This window comes from Musca autumnalis, unplaced genomic scaffold (genome assembly GCF_047663935.1).
Source record: "Musca autumnalis isolate F117 unplaced genomic scaffold, ASM4766393v1 scaffold_5, whole genome shotgun sequence".
In the NCBI taxonomy this organism is placed as follows: Eukaryota; Metazoa; Arthropoda; class Insecta; order Diptera; family Muscidae; genus Musca; species Musca autumnalis.
Window position 1 is genome coordinate 31,630,942 of NW_027412088.1, and position 22,178 is coordinate 31,653,119.

At 35.3% G+C, this 22,178-nt stretch overlaps 2 protein-coding genes and 1 long non-coding RNA gene across 3 annotated transcripts; 1 reads left to right on the forward strand and 2 right to left on the reverse strand.

Moving 5' to 3' along the window:
- The first annotated feature begins 475 nt into the window (after nt 1–475).
- Nucleotides 476–14,129, forward strand: Oda (Ornithine decarboxylase antizyme). Its single transcript, XM_073992839.1, is given in 4 exon segments — nt 476–2,533; nt 12,304–12,466; nt 12,468–12,519; nt 12,591–14,129. Coding segments are annotated over 4 exon segments (825 nt in total). The 5' UTR covers nt 476–2,468; the 3' UTR covers nt 13,136–14,129.
- Nucleotides 10,277–11,535, reverse strand: SmD3 (small ribonucleoprotein particle protein SmD3). The gene is made up of 2 exons (XM_073992840.1): nt 10,729–11,535; nt 10,277–10,664 (listed from the first exon to the last, which is right to left on the reverse strand). Exons 1-2 carry the CDS (start codon nt 11,045–11,047, stop codon nt 10,540–10,542), a joined length of 444 nt encoding a protein of 147 aa, XP_073848941.1. The 5' UTR covers nt 11,048–11,535; the 3' UTR covers nt 10,277–10,539.
- On the reverse strand, nt 13,265–14,633 carry LOC141406803 (uncharacterized). Its single transcript, XR_012413508.1, has 2 exons — nt 14,395–14,633; nt 13,265–14,320 (listed from the first exon to the last, which is right to left on the reverse strand). It is a non-coding gene; the product is annotated as an uncharacterized lncRNA (long non-coding RNA).
- Nucleotides 14,634–22,178: the final 7,545 nt, after the last annotated feature.

A 22,178-nucleotide genomic window follows, 5' to 3' on the forward strand; every position in this document is an offset into this window, starting at 1 on the left:
CACAAGCTATATATGTCCGATTTCGATGAAATTTGGAATGTGTGACTGAATTTGGTCTAGAAAGAAATGTGCCAAATTATATCGGAATCGGTTCAGATTTGGATATAGCTGCCATATATATTTTCGGCCGATTTCACGTATTTTCTGCACCACATACGCTATATATGTCCGATTTTGATGAAATTTGGAATGTGTGACTGAATTCGGTCTAGAAATAAGTGTGCCAAATTGTATCGAAATCGGATAAGATTTGGATATAGCTCCCATATATTTTACATATTCACAGTGTTGTAGGGAATCATATAGTCGGCCCCGCCCGACTTTTATCCTTTCCTTACTGGTTTTTTGTTCAGTCATAATCTGAAGGTATTTAACTATCGGCCTTGTTATGGATTAAACGTCAAAGAAGGATGGCTTGCGTTGAACGCGAAACAATTTTGTTTAAATGTACTGCATAAAATCCTCATACAGTAGAATGCGTTTATTTCTAAAAATGTAAAGTCATTAGTACAGATTACAATAACAAATATCATTGCTGATACTTACCGCAGTTTTTCACCTTCTCCTTTGACTGCAAAAAGACAAATACGAAGAATAATGGCATTGCAAATATCAAATGCCTTAAGTATAGTACACATTGACAAGCAAAACTGACAGTCATCGAGGTCTATTTCGTGAATATCAAAGCCTAACTGAAAAATTTCTTTTGTAATATCTAAATAATACCGTATATATTGTATTTAAAAGGTTTTTCGCTAAATAAAAGTTGTTATTTGCCGGAAAATTGTCCTAAAAGTACGTTGGCTGTCATTTTTGACTTTAATCAGAAATTGTCAAAGAGAGAGAATGGAGGAACATCACAAACAGAAACATGATAAATCACAATGACGATCGATTTCAATAGAATCGATCGCAAACACAATAAAAGCGCTTGGCGGTAACGTCAATAAAAAATAAATAAAATGTAAAAATTTAATAAGTGCCGTTCTGGAACAGGCCTACTGATTCTTTTTCATTTTTTTTTTACTTTTACTTGATCTACAACATTGATGAATGTTGTTTCCAAATTTTTTCTAACACGTGTATTTAAAATCTATACATCGATACATGTTGAACAATCTAATTAGTTGCAGAAAACCAACAGCCATTTCCCCCTGGTTTTCATCTTCCCTGTATTTGAAATATTGTAATAACAGAAAAACGTCATATTCTCGTAGTTCTTTGCCAACTGCGTCTTTTTCTAAATGGTTTATTAAAAATCTTTTTATTACAATATATTACATTTTACGAGAGGAAGAGGTAGAACCAATAGGCTTTTGTTATGCAAAATTGAAAACAAGTATGACATACTACTTGTGGCACATACAAAGGCGGACGTCAATTAAAATCTTACATTAATATCTATTAGACATTTTTTGCTGTTGTTGTCTCGTACGTCTGTCTTTTTCTTTGCTATTACAAAATAAAAGGTTTATAAGCCTATTTGTTGCATGACACAAACGCTAACGAAGGGGGTAATTTGTGGGTATATTGGACAATGAATGTGTTGGTTCTATTCCCCTTATATAATGTTTGTGTTTTGTTTCTTCAATCAATTTAATAATGTAAGGCGTAGATTCTTTTTGGTTTGTTTTGATTATCCCAGTCATAGGCATTTCTAAACGAGCCTACAAACATTTCTATTACACATATTTTACGTTGCGGTGCGGTAGGGAATGTGGTGCATTGTTGTCATTGTCTTTGTCTCCCCCAGTTTTTTTTTTTTTTTTTTTCAATAGAATATGTTTGTTGCTGTCGGTAGGTAACCAACATTTAGGCATTAATTCATTTCTTCTCCCCCCCTTCCACCCAGCCAGAACCCCTCCCCCCTCTAATGCAATATATGAATGGTATTCACCTTGTTTTTGTTTTGTTTGCCTGCCACCACCGCCGCCAACATTAGTATCATCATCATCGCCATCGTTCCCTGTTTTTGTCATTTAGCTTAGCTTAGTTTTGTTTTTTTTTTTTTTTTTTTCTTTAGTTATTATAAAATTTTCTTATAAAAATCTTTGTTTGAGACAATTTCAGTTTAGTCTTTAATCGGACGCAGAACTTTAAACGTCTTAACTAAAAATAAAAACGCAAAATACAAAAATAACGGAATTTAAAAACAATATTAATAACATAAATCCTTTGTTGTTGCTGTTGTTGCCGACGTCAACAAATGTTTAAAAATTTCCATAGACATTTTAAATTTAATACAAAATTAAAATAAATGTTAAAACTGTTATAAGGGAGTTGGACAACATACACCCCCCCTAAATCTAATACGCAACAAAACTGTGATATAATTTTAAATTAATAAATAATTTTAAGATAAAAGCGAAAATAAGAAACAATTTTGAGGACACCAAGGACATTTCAAAGAAATATAACCTCCTACCCCAGTTACTTATATTAAGTTTTATTTCCCTCTCCAATTTATAATGGCAGCTGCTATTGGTGTTACCATTACTGACTGTGATAATCATCATGTGCATTTCGATACTAGGTATGCTATATGACCCGATCAGAGATTTGAAATTAAAATTAAAAAATAAAGAATATTGATGTAAATCCTCCTAGTGTAATAGGACTGCAATTGGAAAATAAAATAAAAACGAATATCAGCAGTGGACTTTAATATATCATGAACAGATTCAATACCTAAGAAACGAATGAAATTATTTTTCCCAAATTTATTGAAATTTTTTTTGATTTTTCAAGACCTTTACAATAAATTGTGTGTGTTTTCGGCACTGGACTTTTTTAAAGAACCGATTTATCTCGTCGAAAAATGTCTTTGACCCTTAAGTATGTTCGAACGAAATCCGTATCAGACAATTTGGGCCAATTTAGACCTGTCTGGTTGGCTGGTAGGCACCACAACTCTCGAACGGATCAATTGATTTGGTTCAATCTTTACACTTCGTAATATTTATACCCTCAGCCTTTAGGCTAAGAGGGTATGTACACTTTGGTGCGATCAAAATTGTGCCTCATCGAAATAATGGTTTTAGACCCTTAAGTATGTTTGAACGAAATCCGTTTCACACAATTTGGAGTTGATTTAGCCATGTCCGTCCTTCTGTCTGGCTGGTGCTGATTATAACTATCGAATGGATCAACTGATTCGAAACAAATTTTGTCCATTCGGGTACCACCCCTACAAAAGTTAAAAAATTTTGTGCACTAAAATTCTCGAAGAGAATCCGATTTGTTATAAATTTTGCATATCGTAATACTTCTTCCGGACATACATCAGATTCCAATACCTCCCACACAAAATTTCCAAATTGTTGGCACAACTGCAGTTAAGGAACTCTTCTCAGATCGTCATGTTTCTTTTTTTTTGCAACAATTTCTTCTTCGTGTACCTCCTACACAAAATTTGGAGAAAGTACAATCTAACAGCTCGTCTCGGATCGTTTTGAAATTTTTTGCAACAAGTTTTTCTTGCGGGCCTTGTTACGGGCAAGTCCATACTTCCTGTGATAATGGCCCAAACAAGCCTGCCGGCACCAATTAAACTGTTGGGCGGCACTTAAGATAACCCCCGAAGGATAAAAGCGATTTGGTCCACACGTTGTACATCGTATTACAATCGTATATAGTCTATACGAAAGACTCGGATTATGTCCGAATATTGACTACATCGTACCACTCTTTCGGGTATCTCCCTCACAAAGTTTGGAAGAGTGTAGTTTAAGGACTCGTCTGGATCGGCAACATGTTGTGTTTAGACGTCAGAAGTATTGTGTTTACTTCTTTTCTTTAGGTCCTAAGCTCAGGGTATATCTCTCTGTTGGCATAGCTGACTGATATTTTCTTACTTGTTTTTTCAGACATACATTAGGTTTGAAAATGGATCATTACCTGCCACACAAAATATGAAATATACAATTCAATCCATACTTCCTGAGGACTAAAAAATCCTGATGAGCACGAGAACTTACAAATTTGCAGTGTCCGATTTGGCTGAAATTTTCTTCCAAAAGTACAAAAAGTTCCAAGAAGCTCTATATCGGACAACACTTTTGGGTTACCTCCCTTACAAAAGTTAAACATTTTCACTTAAGTTCAGTTGTGGTCTTGTGTACAGCGATATAATGTTTTTCGTGACCAAGTACATGCTTCCAGACTATATGATCCAAAAACTCTAAAAACCTCTATTGTAACAAACTAGAATGGCTGCTGGGTAGGAAAATATTCCAAAGGAGGGTCTGATATTTGTATAACCTTTACACATTGTAATATTTCTCTCAAACTTAAATCAAGTTCCAAGATGGACTATATCGGACAACTCTTTCCGGTACCCCCCTCAAATGGTTAAAATTAAAGTGCAATTTAATGAATGTTTGAGAATCGTTTTAAAATTATTACCATATGTACTCCTTGTGGTCCTGTTTACAGTGACAAAAGGGACGACGGGCGCGCTATAACAATCGAAAGTAATGACTGACATTGGTTAATATTTCTCTCAAACTTAAATCAAGTTCGATGATGGTACCCCTCTCAAAAGTTCAAAATGTTCGCTTAAGTGTACGAGGAGCGTTTTAAAATTATAAACAGAGTGATTCTGATTACAACGATATTTTTTCGTGGAATTATATCGCATAACTCCTTAGGGCAACTGTGTGCATCTCAAAGCTTAACAATTTCGCTGTGGAAAGAATTACACTCACAGTTATATCCAGTTCAAAGATGGACCATATCGATTCATTCCTTCAGGTACCTCCTTCTCCAAAGTTCACCACTTTGGGCCGTCAAAATTTTACAATGCAATATTTTTTTCTCTCGAAAAAATTCCAAAAATTGTCCAAAACACCTCTCTGGAAACTTCCAAAACTTATTATTTTATCAGCTACAAATATGTTTTTTTTTTCATATAATAATAATTGTTCCACAAACATCCCATACGGGACAAGGGAGACTTCTCTCATATCAAGGAGTGCACCCCGATTCATATTAGCTCAATGATATGGGACCTACTGTTTATCGCCGAGTCCGAACGGCGTGTCTAAGACACCACCTTTGTAGAGAAGTTTTTACATGGCTGAAATACTTAGGAAATGTCGCTAACATCACTGAAGGATATTTTGCCACCGTTGAAAAGTGTTTTGATGTTGACTGGCCGGGGAATCGAACCCACGACCTTTAGTGTGAAAGGCGGGTGTGCATACCATTTTTTTCATATCATTCACGTTTATATTTACCACTCCTGTTATTTATGTTTTTATACCTACCCTGCACCACACTGTGGTAAGTGGTATTGTCTTTGTGCATTTGTATGTAACATACAAAAGGAAACGAAATAGACCCATAGTTTCTTTTGGGGATATACATATAATCACTTTCTGAATCGATTTATGCATGTCCGTCCGTCTGTCCATGTATTTTTGTTCGCAACGTACAGGTCGCATTTTTTGTCCGATTCAGCTGAAAATTGAGGACTACAATTTTTTTAGCTATAGCCAGAACGCTATTGCTTTTGGTGAAAATCGGTTCAGATTTGGATATAGCTCCCATATATATTTTCGGCCGATTTCGCGTATTTGCTGCACCAAACACGCTATATACTTCTGATTTCAATGATATTTGGAGTGTGTGAATGAATTCTGTCTGGAAATAAATGTGCCAAATTATATCGAAATCGGTTTAGATTTGGATATAGCTCCCATATATATTTTCGGCCGATTTCGCGTCTATGCTGCACCAAACACGCTATATACTTCTGATTTCAATGATATTTGGAGTGTGTGAATGAATTCGGTCTGGAAATAAATGTGCCAAATTATATAAAAATCGGTTAAGATTTGGATATAGCTCCCATATATATTTTACCTATTCACAGTGGTGTAGGGTATCATATAGTCTGTCCCGCCCGACTTTGATCCTTTCCTTACTGGTTTTAGTAGATATTTTTTCATCTGAAAGAGCACATCTTAATCTACTTCTGCAATTTGTTTTGTTGACAAATATTGCATAGTTTTAGGGTAAATGGCTACCTGCGAAATCCTTTTTTATAAAAGAGTTTTGCTGTGCCAATGATAGCACGAAAACGAATGGGTCGATCTTCAGATATTTTTGTGGGCGTTCTAAGAACCTAATAATTTTGTCTTAAAGCGAAAAGGGTCTTAAAACATCATTTTTGAAAAAATAGTGAACTGTCAAAGTCAACATTTTTATTTTAACCTAAAAAATTTACCGATTTTTTTATTTATTTTATTTTGTCCAAAAATAGACCATAAAATAAAATGTCTCATTTAATGACAAGCTATCGTTGATGATTTTTTGAAAGTTATAAGTAGGGATATCCCCTTAAACTTTCGGTGGCATTTTCCTCAAACAATTGTTACCTGTCTTTTTTGCCTTTGCTAGCAATTTTAATGGACAACGTTACTTTTTCCTTTCAAGCAAAGCCACTGACCTATACTGCCTCCTAATTCCAATTAAAATTTATTTCAAAAATAAAATAATGTTTCAATGCTTAGTGGTGAGATTCAATGAAATTTGTCACTTCTTGGCTAACAATTATGGAAGATACATATGCCTGTATTGCAAGCAAATAAAATAAATTTATTTTGTTTCCTTTGTTTTCAATATACTTGTGTTATATGTCATGATTAACCTTGACGCAAACATTGAAACCCACTTGAGTTTATCAAAAAATAATTAAGAAAATTATCTTTATTTGCGTCATGAAACAATTCAAGAGAATATGATTTCGGGTTTTTTTTATTGATGTGACACCACCACCACCACCATGTAGCAATTCATAAAGTGATGATGAAATTAATGTTTTTGTTTATGAGAGTTGGGGACATCACGTGTTCTCTATTTTAAGCAGATGCGGTATATAGGCAATTTGAATTTTTATTAACATGCATATTGTGCAAATTAACATCAAATAATCATTTGTTGAATTTTAACATATATTTTTTATTACAAATTGCCTGAATTTTACTTGCCTAGATTATTTATAGATTTTAATTTTTCAAATAAAAAATATAAACAATTTTCAAAAAAAAGCTATTTACACAAAAGCAACAATTAATACGTGCTTTCTTCAATAATGTGTGGTGTGACGATATATCAAAAAATGTGTGCCAAGTGCGCAGTTTTAATTGTTTTTTTCCTTTTTGTTTTTTTTTTTTTTTTTATACATTTGTGTGAGTTTTTCACATATCCCTATATACATATAACGTGTATGTGTTTTTGATGTGCATGAGAAAATGCTTATTTTTCATTTTGCTGAAAAAATAAGAAATTGTTGTTTTCAGTCTCCCGGTAAATAAATCATAAACTACTTGGGGTAGTGCTTGCCACTATGCCAGACAAAACGTCATGACAAGCAGCTACGTATTTTAATTATTTTGTTTACAGCTAACATTGCCACTGCCGCCTTCAAATTGTATTGAAGCGAATATATAAATAAAGAGAGCTGTCCGTCGACAGTCCAGTTAAACAAATATAATACTGTCATGGAATTGCTCTCTTTGTATGATATTCGATAAGCCTCAATAAATGTTGACTTTATCTCTAATACTTTTTCAATCCTATTCTCTATCGTTTACTCACTCCCCTAACCTAACTCTTTCACTTTCTCTACTGACTTCATGTTGTGTTTTATTTTTATTGTCTTTTGTCTGGAATTAATTTTGTCCTGTTTGTTGTCCGTCTTTTTTACTGATTTAACAACCATAATTCCTTTTTGATCTTTTCGTATAGAAAAAAGATCACGAATTACGCATATGAAGAGAGCTATCTGTCGACAGTCTAGCTTTTTATTACTGTCATGGAATTGCTCTCTTTATATAGTATTCGTAGAAACGACAATCTAACACTATAGTCTATTTTGGTTTGTGTTATGATTGATTTGGTTTTGGGATTTCTTCTAAAAAATTTATAAACAATAAAATGTTTTGATTTACAGGTGGTCTTCATAAGCCAAAGAATGTAACAAGGGCATCCAGGTTTTTTTTTGGTAAGACAAACGATTTTAAGCAGGTGAACTAAAGCAGAGTGATGTAGTGTCCTTTTTAATTTGAGCTCTCCATCCTTCGCTTCTGCATGAAACGTCACCGCAATTATATTCAGACGAAATTTTACCTGGAGTATGTTAATTCATTACGCAATATATTTAGTAGAGCTGCATGGCAGTAATGAACGGAACATAAATTATTTTTCAATGCAGATTCGTCCTTCGATTTTGCGACATTTTGGTAGGTCCAAAATTATTCGTTCTACCTAGAAATCTATGTTCTAGTTCTAGCGATATGTTGTTGTTGTATCAGTTCTACGGGTTTTTTTAGACTGGTCTGTTAAAAAAAGTGCAGTTTAACAGCTCGTATCGGATCGTTTCGAAAATTTTTGCAACAAGTTCTTCTTGCAAGCCCTGTTACGATGGCGCAATTTTTTTCGGTGGCAAGTCCATACTGAGATATTGGCCCAAAAGCTTGAAAAAGCCTGGCGTAATACTTAAGATAATCCTCGAAGGCAGAAACCATTGGTCCAAACGTTGTACATCGTATTATTTCTTACAGATTCGAATAATATCCGAATATTGATAACGGAACAAATTTCCTTTACCGACAATACGATTTTTTTTTAATCTTAAGTTCCTTTTAATAGTCGGCCTTCGGACGGGATATTGAGACTTTCTCCTGTGTACAGGTGCAAATCTCGGGAATGGGAACCAAATTTTCTTTTAATTTATAATTTTTCTCTAATTAGCCGGCCCATATCTCGGGAAGAATACATTTCCCCAGAATGTGTTATGCATCGTTGAAATCAGGACTAAAAGCACTACATGTGATAAATTTTTCATAATTTCCTTGACTACATCGGACCACACGTTCGGTTACCTCCCACACAAAATTTGGAAAGAGCGCCGTTTAAGGACTGAGGTCGTTTTTAATTTTTTGGCAACATGTTGTGTATGCGGCCCTTGTTACGACGTTACAGTTTTTTTCGGGGGCAAAGTCCATACATCCTTAGAAATTGGTCCAAAAACTCAATAAACCCATATAGACGTCATAAGTATTGTGTTTACCTCTTTTCTTTAGGTCCGAGGCTGAGGGTGCATCTCTGTCGACATAGCTCACTGATACTTTCTTACTTGTTTTTCATGGATTTCTGTTCTGATGGCTGACAGCGTATTGTGTGGACCTGCAGCTTATACCTGTCCTGCACACTGCCATCAATCCTTCTACAAATGGAGGTGTTACAACTAAGCCAAATCTATTCTTGGACAGCTTTGTTCCTTCTGTTATAACTGCTAAGGATGAACTCAGAGAACCATCTTCACATTTTAGTTGTTTGTGACATCTCATCGGCTTGTTGATCTAACAGATCTTTCTTTATATCATGAAGGTCCTTCCCAGCAGGCCTGGATGGGGTTTATGCCCACCATGTGATAGGGGCAAGGATGGCCTCCCACAGTAACACCAAGCAGGCAATACAAAACGTAAAAACAGGAGAAAAAATTTCGTATGTTTGTCTAAATGGTCACATGGAGTATTGAGGCACCTTAAAGCAGCTCTTAAGGACGTTTACTGACATGTGGTAAATACTCTTACAGTTGGGTTGCAATTGCATCCACAGACCACACTGTTGCCACATATCTAAGAACATATCGACTTATAACGTTATAAATGGATGATTTATTCCCACTACCTCCAAATTGGTATTTTCAGTTTGCACATTCTGCCCGAGTCGATCTTTTTGTGCATTGATATTTACCAACTTTTTAGATTGTTTATCTTAGCTCTAAAGGCAAGCGTCGGTAACAGAATTTCGAAGACTTCACATTTTAAACTGTCTACATATCTTATGGCTCATTGTTATCGGACAGGTATTTCCTGTTTAAACTGCGTATCAGGCATCTACTAATGTAATTTTGGGGTTTGCGTGGAACACGTTTTGCTGTAGATGTAGTTGAAGCGGGTTGATTTTAATATGTACCTTATATGTGATTTGAAGGCGTCTAACCCTACTTAACTGTAACACACAGTCTTTCCTTTTTATTTTCTAAAACGACAAGTTTTTAATAGAATTCTAGTTTAGAATATGCAATAATATTTACCCCAAGTTATTTAGCCATAGGTTTCGATTTGGTTTTTACTACTCCAACTGAACTGAACTCAATGTCTCTGCAATTTTGCAAAAGAGCTGCATTTCACACATCAGTGTGGCGATCATAACATGTCTGTTTTCAAACCATTTCCCTCTTTTTCAAGTCAAACCATTCAGCTTTTTCGGTAATTCTTAAATATCTTCAAAATTTATTTGGGGGAACGTAGAAAAAGAGAGTAGTTTCTACACTTACTATTCATTAACTTAATATTTGAAAAATCGTACATTTAGATTCTTGAATTTGTTGGTAGAAAGAATTCATAGATGTATGCAGCACAATACATAAATCATAATTCAAGTTTCACTTCTTAGACTAAAGAGGGAACAATTAAAATTAATTTATCAAATAAATCAAAATGAAACCAAAGTCACGGTTATTATTTACAAGCCACCGCGACCACGTCCACCTGTGGGACCACCTTGCCAAGCACCACGGCCACCGCCAGGAGCACCTGGCGGACCTCCCCTGCCGCCACCTGGAGGCCCACCTCGACCACGACCTCGTGCTATAAAACACAAGAAAACAAGTTAATATTTACTAAATAACAATAGAAACCTATTCCATCTTACCTTGTGCCCTAAGTATGGCCGCTTTCCCTCTGCCCGCCGTCCCACCAAGACCCTTGCCCGTTTGTTTCTTAAACATGGGCGCGTTCTTCAACATATCCGGCAGTATGAGAAAACGTATCTTGGAACCTCGAATATACACATTTTCCAAATGCGCTGTCCGGCCATCACGATATGTTACCGTAATTTGTGTCATTTGGCAATTCATGTTATCTTCAGCTTCGATTAGTTTTCCCCTGTATACTTCGCCAGTTATTGTTTCACATGTTATAATATGGCCTTCTGCTTCATGCAGAACTTTTATGGGTACACCAATTGACATGTTTTATTGTCTTTTCTATAATTTCTTGGGATTTTATTTAAAATATTCCAGATATAGAACTTTATTTGCACCACAAAAATGTTTTGCTTTGGAAATTGTTGAAGAAAACGATTAGAATGTACGGCTTTTAGTACAGCGCCATGTTTTTCTATTGCTGAATTTGCGTGTCTGGGAGTGTGTGTGTGCGCATAGCTGTATTCACATGTCAAGCACACACAGTGTTGTATTTTATAAGTATGCTTCATTGTGAATGAAGGTATTATAAGAAAGGAGGTTGGCAACACTAGGTGTGGTTAGTTATAATTTCAGTGTTTTTATTTTGTTTTATTTAAAACAAATTTTATTCAATTAATTTATATTTTAAAAAATATTTAAATGAAAATAGATAGTTTTATTAATTAAAATACATAACCAAAACAAAATACTTTACTCCTTTATTAAACAAGTTGTTTTTTTTTCATTTAGAAACCCTAAATTATTCGGCCACTACAAAAAATGAAAACAAAATTTACTGCAAAATGGATTTTTCAAACATATACAATTTTAAATAAAATTCTCCGGTAGACGAAATTCTTTGATGGAAAATTCCTCAAGATGTTCTTATATCATAACGTGCATTTACATTAATGGATATTTGTCAAATTAGTGCTTTCCCAAAATTCCGTTTTAAGTAAATTACGATAAAATTTTGAAAAAATTGCTTTATTTGGATTATATTCAAATGGAATTAAAAATTTAATTGACGAGTTTTATTATCATCATTTTATTATCTAATACGGCGTTTATATTATAGTTTTTTGCAGGGTTAACCTTCTTTATTAGGATTTATTTGAAGTATACACAATGGAAATGGCATTTGAAACCCAGAACCACTGGGTTAACCCGGTTATATGTAAACGGCCTAATATGTCCATTATGAAGAGACTAATGAAATGTAAAAGCAAATTTACAATACATTTTTAGAAAAAAAAGCGCCCCATTTAAGTTGTCAATTCCATTGAATATCTGTAAAATAAATGACAAATTCACAAAACACCTCTTTTTGTTGCAAGTGCAAATTAAGTTTTATCATGACTGCCATTCTATCTTGGTTTTATTATGATATCAAGCGTTAGTGTAAATGCAACTTTACCATCATGTGATAGTGGAGAGAAAATTACCGGATGAATTTCTATTTAAAATTGGACTAATATTTTTATTATCTTTTTAAAATAAAACCACAATACATTTATAATTTCTTAATATTGTTCTTTCAGCGACCCATTAAGTAGTAGTAGTAGAAGAGAGTTTACGGAATCCGTTCTTGGCGCTAACTGCGCTGAGAATAAATTGCGTACCATCTCCACCTCTTCTTGCGCTACCAACATGTCGACTGAGTCCTACTGTATCTCTCTCGGCGTAGGGCCTCTGTGGTGGTCCTGATGTCCCTACCCACCACAGAACAGATCACGATAGGGCGTCCCTCTTAACAGGTTAGTATTTTTTTGTTTTATGTATTGATTTTTTTGAAATCGAAAACAATTCTAATTGAATTTCTTCACAGGTTACACTCGTAAATCTTCTGTTGATTCATCTGGTGGCAGCAGTGTATTTGACAGAAGTAATAATGGCAGCAGCGGTGGCTCCAGAAGCGTTAGCACTTCATCATCGGCTTCATCGGAATGCTCGGATTCGGATATACAATCTATCTACTCGGACGACGATTGTCAAGAGATAGTTAAGCTGATCTTAAATCAAGATCATCCAACTCGCATTTCTATCAAATTGCATGTCACCGAATCGAAATTCACTAAATGGGAATGCGTTCTAAATCCCGACAATGACATCTTGTACGTGGCCATGCCAGATAAATTGGCCCCCGAGGCATCGCAACAGACCTTTTTGTCCCTTTTGGAATTTGCCGAAGATAAATTGGAAGTTGATGCTGTGGTCATGTGCGTTCGCAAAGATCGTGCTGATCGTGCCCGTATCTTGGAAAGCTTTTTGTTGATGGGATTTGAACCGTTGTCCAGAAAAGCTCCCGAGGCGCCACCAGCCGCTATTAAAGATGTCGAGAATTTCTTCCTTATCTATCGTATTGAGGAGTAAACAAAAATGCTAACTCATGGCAAAACACCCAAAAAGAAAATATGCAATAATTAAAACAACAACGCCAGTAACAACAACAAGGCCAGTACACAAAAACTACTGACCGCTCGTCTTCAAAAATTGCATATCTTTTTAATCCAACACCAATCATCGTGTTTTGCCCAATACTTTTCCAGCTATGATGTTTACTTTCGAATTTGGGAGAGATTAGTAATCAATGTTAAGAGCAAAGCTAATTATGTCGTCAAAATATATCACCACACAACACAATTGGTAAAATAATACAAATAAAACACAAAAATAAAAATGCAAAGAAAACTGCAACAAAAAAATTTAAAAATATAAAAAAATTGAAAAAAAAAAAATATATTAGTTTAGTATTTCTTATATATTTGCAACATTATAACACACAAAACATATACTACATTTGCTTTCTAAAAATATTATTTGCTTATACACAACAAAAATATTACCGAAACACAATATACAACAACTATTCCAAATTTATTATTTTTTTATTAATTTCTTTTTTTTTTATTATTCTCCATTTATATTTCTTTTATTGTCGTTCTAATGATTTTTATATGTGCATTTTCAATTATTGTCTATTATTTTCTTTATAATGTGTCTATTATTATATTATATTATGTGTAATGAAAATTTTGAATTTTCTTTATAATCATTATTGTATATCATTTAAGATAACATTTAATATAATATTTCAATTTTGATGGCTTATGTAATTTTCATTTAGAACAATATATTTCTCTTTATCAATTTTAAATTTTCTTAGTTTTTCATTTAATTTTTTTTTCTTTAATAAATGTTCCATTTTTCCTAAAACAACAGCATATTATTTCGTTTTCTTTTTTCACCCGTTCCTTTAGTTATTTGTTTGTCACATTTACACAACAAAATAATTTGAAATAGAAATTACTTGCTCTCTCCATCTAACTGATGAAATACAAAGAAATATTTACTCACCCAAAAGAAATTGTGTTCTTATTTTTGAGGTTAATTTGCAAAGTGAGTTAAATGATATATAGCTAAGCATCCTATCGTCCATTTGGAATTTATAGGTCGAAAATCTGAGAAAGTTCTTGCTGGGAAAGTAACCAGACAGACTTAATTTTAACCTCAAGCCAGATAACATCAGTTATTTTGCAAAGACGTAGAGAATAAAGACTAGAAGAAATGCATTTTCCAAAAACATATGCTAATAGTTCCACATTTTGGTTACAGATGGCTACACAACTCACTGGAATTGATAACAGCAACGCCAATCGTTTTTGATTCCCATTTCTCGCGGCAGAAAACATTACCGTCGTGTTTTGTGGCTGAAATTTATTTCTTTTCTTTTTTTATTGTTCATTCAATGAAAAAATCAAAAGCGAATGCCGTCAAACTTGAGTTTTAATGTTTTTCTTGTCAATATTCCAATGAGTAACAGTTTTCGTTTAACAGAATGTTGCTATGATGTCGTAGCAACAGAGGTTAACTCCCTCTACAGTTATTTTTTAACAATTGACTTTTCCTATCTTATAATATTGACATCTTTGTATTTTGAAAAAATAGGTTTATTTAATCTATTGGCCTGTTCCCGTACTTTATAAAGTGGTAAAAGTCGTAAAAGTTGTAAAAGTCGTAAAAGATTTTCATATAAATTTTGTGTACGGGAACGCAATATGTGTAAAAGTGGTAAACATTGTAAAAACTTTTTAGTTCTGGAACGGAGCTTATATGAAAGATTGTAGGCTTATAACTTGGGTAGAATGGTTATTTTGGATCTATACTAAGTTCCGTGAGAGCTACACTAAATCCTGCGTTGTTTAATTGCGCTATAAGATTAACAAATTACAATTGGCACCATTCTGAAAGAAAATTCCCCGTGAGTTTTTTTCACTTTCTCCCTTAAGTTGAAACAGTGGATAGACAAAACTCACGGGAATTTTTGTTCACATATAACTGCATTTAGATTTAAGTCAAATAAATCATCATAAACATGCCGCAATAAGGTGTAAGTGAACGTTTATATATAACCGGATTTAATAAATCCACTGGGTTTCAAATGTTAATTTGATTGTGTATACGTCAAATTAATCTTCATAAAAAAGCTTAACCCGGCAAAAAGCTCTAATATAAACAGAGGTTAACAGCCCTGGCTTAACACAATGTTACCAATGTTTGAGTAAAGTTGGACATAATTTCTGAAAGTCGAATAAAGAAAAATTCAATCTATTTTGTCCTTGCTCTTTTGTTCTTCTACCAGAAATGACGTTCAACTTTGCTGAAACGTTGGATGTGTTTAGTGCTTTATAGTACGTTTATATATAACCAGATTTAACAAACCCACTGGGTTTCAAATGTCAATTCCTTTGCGTATACGTCAAATAAATCCTCATTACTTCAAAAAGGAAAATCATCATACTAATTTTCAAAATTCATTATTGTGTATGAATCGCAATCGAAACAAATTTTGAGGTTTGGTCCATGAAGAAAAAATAAGTTTGCGTAAAATGGCCAGATGATTGGGTTCAGTCTGTCAAATTTTTTGTTATTGTGAATAAATTGTATGAAAACGTAAGCAGGCTGATTTCCGAAACGTCAGTTGCTTTGTATTCGTGCATGAAACCAGGGGTTCTTAGGTCGAGTTCCATACTAGAGTAATTTTATCTGACGTTTCGGAAGTTATAGTGCGGTTACACTACAGTTTTTTGCCGGGTTAACCCACTTTATGAGGATTTAATGCTTAACCTGGTCAAATCTGACCAGATTTGCCATACAAAAATTAAATCCTCTCACGACTGGGTTTATTTTAAATCCGGCACAAATCCACCAAAAATACAGTGTTGTATTCGGCATTTGTGCAAAAAAATCCAACTCTACTCAAAAAGTACCAAAAGTTGCAACTGTTTTTGCAACAGAGTTTGTCGTGTTTTACACGTTTACGATTGGTCGCATGAGATTTTATGGAGTTAATAAATCTAAAGTTATTTGAAAATCATAAAAGTACTTTTGTTAAAAATGTCGTTATGAGAACAACACAAATGTAGCCTTTGGTTTGTGTGTATGTTTTGTTTATGCCCGTAATTTCTACGTGTGGTTATCTATGAGTTCATAGATATCCCCCGTGTAAGAAAAATTTCATAATTTCAATCCATAGGTAACGTTACCGGGTCGAAAACGGCCGTGTTACTTACACCAAGGATTTTGCCAGGTTGATCGTTGCCAATGTGTTAAAAATTGTAAAACACTTATATGTGGCAATGTTTTTACGAAATCATGAATGAAAATCACCAATGTAACACATGTTTTCAAAATTTACACGCCTCGGTAAATGACACGTAGAAATTACCAAACTCGTTGGTAAAGCAAGATCTAATTAACAGGTCACGTAAGTAGCACAACAACTCATTTTTGGCGGAAAATTCTTCAATATGTCAAAATGTTTGTTTACGTTTTCATACAATTTATTCACAATAACAAAAAATTTGACAGATTGAAACCAATCAGCTGGACGTTTTACGCCACCTTATTATTTCATCATGTAGGTAAAGATAACTAATAGGTAGCTACCTACCAGGTTACCTAGGGTTAGAAATTACGGGCATTATGAATACATTCAAAATTGAAAGCTTTTGGAAGTTTAGAGACAATTTGTCTAAATATTTAGAGAATAGCACAATCGTTACTGCAAACAATTTTTAGTGTCGACAACGTTGTCGATTGTCGGATTGTTAAAAAGTTAGAGAAAAGGCCAACTGGGGCTCAATTCCGTTTCTATGAAAATATGAAATGAAAACTGAAAACTGTTAAATGAAAAAATATATAAAGGAAATATTTATCATTTCAAATTTTCATAGAATAAGAATCCAGCGGCTGGTAAATAGATCTTGGTTTGGTCTAAATATGAGTAACTTATATAAGGTTAAGCGGATAAATGCTATAATGTAAACATAAAATTAAATTCTGAGCTATTCTAAATGCCGCGTAATGTAAATGAGCTCTAAGGCTTACCAATATTGTTACGGAATTAGGTTTAACTAATCTCCGTGTAGACGTTGTTTTATTCCCCGATACGATTTGTACCAAATAAAACAGGGTTCGTTTTAGATTACGTTTCTACAATGCTTTATTTACTTTATTACACTTATTCAGAACCGACTTTAATTATTAAGCACACAGCAAATCTCTAGTTAGCACGCAGCTACTCTTTTACCGATCTGTTCAGTTCAACGCTTAAAACACAACTCAACTCATGTTGCCGTTCCTACCGCTATTTATATCCCATAGTCTCCCTGTTCGAGAAATATCTAGAGCATATGGCAACACCTCGAATCTGTGCAGCGAACACACAGACGCACATTCGCACTAAGCGAACAACCATACTCACATACATACATACATGGGGGGAATACAATTGGACGACAAGCACAGTAATAACGTAATTACAACAACAAACAGATGCAAGAAATAAAGAGGTGACAAACTAAACAATAATTACATGACTATGGCAAAGCAAAACAAAAACACATTAATGAAAGGTAAAGAACTAGAATGATGAAGAGATTTCTACATGGTAGTTGTTGTTGTTGCTTAAATAAAGTAACTGCGTAATAAAAGTTTACGTTACAATTCAAATTTTTAAATTAACGGAAATTAAACTAAATTAACTTAAACCTATCAGTTACATTCGTAACATTGCCTCCCGCTTAAGCCTGTTCGTCCCGAATAGGCACAGTTCCCTCTCTGTGATATGGGCATTGGTAACACTGCCTCCCGCTTAAGCCTGTTCCTCTTGACTAGACGCAGTTCTCGATCCGTAGTGGTGGCAACCAATTTAGACGTACCCTCTACGCCGTCAGCTTTGGATGTTTGCTCTTCTGGACGACGTTGCTTTCTCTCCAGGAATCTTGACGTTATACCTTCTTTCTTTGTGGTCACCTTCTTAAGTGTCACCTGGTCTTCATCGGACTTGTCCTTCCTTGTTGTACGGCCGCTTTTCGATGGACGTTTCCTCGACGTACATCTTCGCTTTTTCCTCCTCGTTGCGAGATTTTTCCGCTTTCGTACTGGCCATTTTTCGGCGGCTTCCACCTTCAGCGTACGGACATCTACAGCGATTTCGTCAGATTCTGCGCTAGGGCGACACATGCTTTTCTTCTCTTTGTAGCCCACATTAATCGGTATTTCCACATTGGACCAAGTCATCACACGGTGCTTTATGTCCAGGTTTATATCGAAGGCAATCATGAAGTCTACACCAAGAATAACTTCGTCCATAATATCGGCCAATACAAAATCGAAATTTACAGATTTTCTACCCATGCTCAGCCTTTGGTAGGCCTTTCCATGCACCGTTGTAGTCTCGCCTGTGGCCGTCCGCAATTTGACTCCATTTAACGGCAATACCTTCCCTTTTACCAAATCCGGTCTAATAATGGACTTTGTTGCACCGGTGTCCAATGTCAAGGTACGCAATACACCATTGATAAAGCCTTTTACCGTTAAGTTGTGATTCTTCTGCTGGACTATGGCTATAGAGATAGTGGGACCATCGTTTTCATCCTCTGCCAGCGGCGCCTCGTGATTGACGGAATTCACTTTATTTGATTCACCTAATGTCTCTCTTTCCAGATTCTTGGCCATCGGTTGTTCGTCGCTTTTTGAAGGCGGTGAGGGGGATCTGGGTTTTGCTTGCCGCAATCTGCATTCTCGGGCCATGTGTCCAGTTTTACGACAGTTATAACAAGTCTTTTTCGTTCTAGCAGCCCCTCGTTTAACACGCATCAGTGCATCTTTCAGCAGGTCGACAACGGTCTGGGAATTGCTGTCCTCAACTTGCAGCCTCCGCACGTTGTAAACTTTAGGTTTCACCAGCATCTTCGCGGTTTCTTGGGCCAGGGCAAATGACACGGTTTCTGCAAATGTTCCTATCGGTGCCGCATACGTCGCAAATTTTATCTCTGGATCGCGAATACCACTTGCAAATGTCTCAATCTTTATGCGGTCCACCAATGGATGTGTCTCTCCTGGATATGCCAACTGCGCCAACCGCTCTATATCAGCCGCAAAGTCTTGTAAAGTCTCATTTGGCTTCTGGACTCTTCCCCTCAGTTCCATTCGGTAGATCTCTTGCTTGTGTTCACTACCGTACTTACGTTCAAGAGCAGCCATTATATCTCCATAGTTGTTCCTAGAAGCGGCGGGAATACTCTGTAATACGTCAGCAGCATCACCCTTCAATGCCATAAGGAGTGATACCGCCTTGTCGTTGTCGTTCCATGAATCTCTAGCAGCCAATGTCTCGAACTGCAATTTGAACACATTTAAAGAGGTAGAGCCGTCGAACACTGGAGGCTTGATTTTTAACGTGTTATGAGTAGCTCTCACTGGGCCACCTTTGATTGCCAGTTCCGACATTTTCTTCTCAAGGTTCACAAATTTCTCATCATGGGCCAGAACTTTCTCGTCAACAGACAAAATCTTTTTATCCAACTCTTTAATTTGCACCTCCATGTTTTCTACTCTCTTTTCAATCACTATCGTGATGTTCTCGAGTTTCTCGTTAATTTTTCTAGAATTCTCTTCCAACTCCTCTTTTAAGTTTCTTGAATTTTCTTCAAACATCCTAGAATTTTCTGCCATTAAGTTTTCGGTGATTTTTCTAGAGTTCTCCTCCAACTTTTCCTCTAATTTTCTGGAATTTTCTTCGCTCTTTCTGGACATCTCTTCCAACATCTTACAGTTGTCAGATTTCATTTCCGCCATAAGTCTGGAAGTTTCTTCATTTTTCTTATTCATTTCCAGCATCATCATAGCCAGCATTGATTTCAAATCGTCACCCCTGGCAGCTACCGACGAAACTTCCTCAACGCTGGATTCGCCCTTTGCCGATAACTCGACTTCCTCCTTCTCGAACTCATATTCATCGATGTTCATTCCACGGCGCTCGAACTCTTCCAACAAGCGTTTTTGTAGTTCGGCCTTGTTGCCAGTAGAACACAACTCCAACTTACTTACTTACAACTCATCCTTCTTCAAGTCTTCCACTCGTAGATCCATAAACTTCATTGTAGGATGATCGTAATCCCACTTCTGACACCAATTGTTACGGAATTAGGTTTAACTAATCTCCGTGTAGACGTTGTTTTATTCCCCGATACGATTTGTACCAAATAAAACAGGGTTCGTTTTAGATTACGTTTCTACAATGCTTTATTTACTTTATTACACTTATTCAGAACCGACTTTAATTATTAAGCACACAGCAAATCTCTAGTTAGCACGCAGCTACTCTTTTACCGATCTGTTCAGTTCAACGCTTAAAACACAACTCAACTCATGTTGCCGTTCCTACCGCTATTTATATCCCATAGTCTCCCTGTTCGAGAAATATCTAGAGCATATGGCAACACCTCGAATCTGTGCAGCGAACACACAGACGCACATTCGCACTAAGCGAACAACCATACTCACATACATACATGGGGGGAATACAATTGGACGACAAGCACAGTAATAACGTAATTACAACAACAAACAGATGCAAGAAATAAAGAGGTGACAAACTAAACAATAATTACATGACTATGGCAAAGCAAAACAAAAACACATTAATGAAAGGTAAAGAACTAGAATGATGAAGAGATTTCTACATGGTAGTTGTTGTTGTTGCTTAAATAAAGTAACTGCGTAATAAAAGTTTACGTTACAATTCAAATTTTTAAATTAACGGAAATTAAACTAAATTAACTTAAACCTATCAGTTACATTCGTAACAATTGGCCTGTTCCCGTACTTTATAAAGTGGTAAAAGTCGTAAAAGTTGTAAAAGTCGTAAACGATTTTCATATAAATTTTGTGTACGGGAACGCAAAATGTGTAAAAGTGGTAAAAATTGTAAAAACTTTTTAGTTCTGGAACAGAGCTAATATTAACGAATACCACTTTCAGTTATTCACTTGAATGTAAATGTAGCTAAAACAACACAACTGTGAAACCTCCCTAAGATACAATTCACAATAATGTGGAGAATACACAAAGTTGCAACCATGGTACAATAAAGTGGAGGTAGGCCAGGTATGAAAATCACTGAGAAATGCCACCCTGCAGCCATGGCTTAAAACGTCAAATGGCATGGTAAAATAATAATGGTAGATGTACCTGCATAGCTATCCCGTATTACAAAAACATATGGAACTCAGAGCTTCACTTTTTATATGTTAAAAGTGCCATATAGTGTAAAACATTTCTTTAGCTATGCTCCAGAATATTCTTGTTGGAAAAGTGTTCAAAAAATAGCAAAAGTTCTTCCCAAACTTATGACAGTGAAAAATGTCATTCACTTATTTTCTACTTGACAAGTTTGGCTAATCTGACATCGTGATTGCTGGTATCCGATTTGCAGATAAATGTCAGCAGAATTAATACAAAAATTGTAGTTTTTACATTTCCGTACTTTTGGAACAAATTTAAATTAATATCAATATTTGATAAATTGTTCATTCGTAAGTTTTGCTAAAAAAATCAACAATTTTATTATGGCACGCGAATACACATTTTTTGTCCTTGTTTTCAATTTTAAGATACATATAGTGTTACAGCAGAAGTTTTTTGTTGGAACAATTCAGCGATACATCTACCTTTATGATTGCATAATGTCAAAAACAGTACAAAATGTCAAACCTGCTTTTGACAGATTAGACCATAAAAAGAAAAAAAATTGTAATCAGCTGTTAGCTGTGGCCTACCTTTACTTTATTCTACCATGGTTGCAACTGTGCAAAACTGTGTCATAAAGCAGGGGTGCCAAGTTGGTGGTTTTCCCGCTACTTGTGGTGATTTTTGACGTACAAAAACCACTGTTTTAGCAGGAATGTCAACTGTTTTAAGGTAAAAATCGCTACAGACCAATGGTGCGTATGAGGCTGTAGCGATTTTTACCTCGGAACAGTTGGCATCCCTGTCATAAAGTACCAAATAAAACATTCGTGGTCAAATAGCGCGCCATTGTTCTAACAGTTCACAGTGAGTGAAGCCA

Coding starts and splice junctions, on each gene's coding strand:
- SmD3 (XM_073992840.1), bottom strand. CDS start 11,047: ATGTCAATTGGTGTACCCATAAAAGTTCTGCATGAAGCAGAAGGCCAT. Junction 10,665..10,728: donor GGCCATACTTAGGGCACAAG/GTAAGATGGAAT, acceptor TGTGTTTTATAG/CACGAGGTCGTGGTCGAGGT.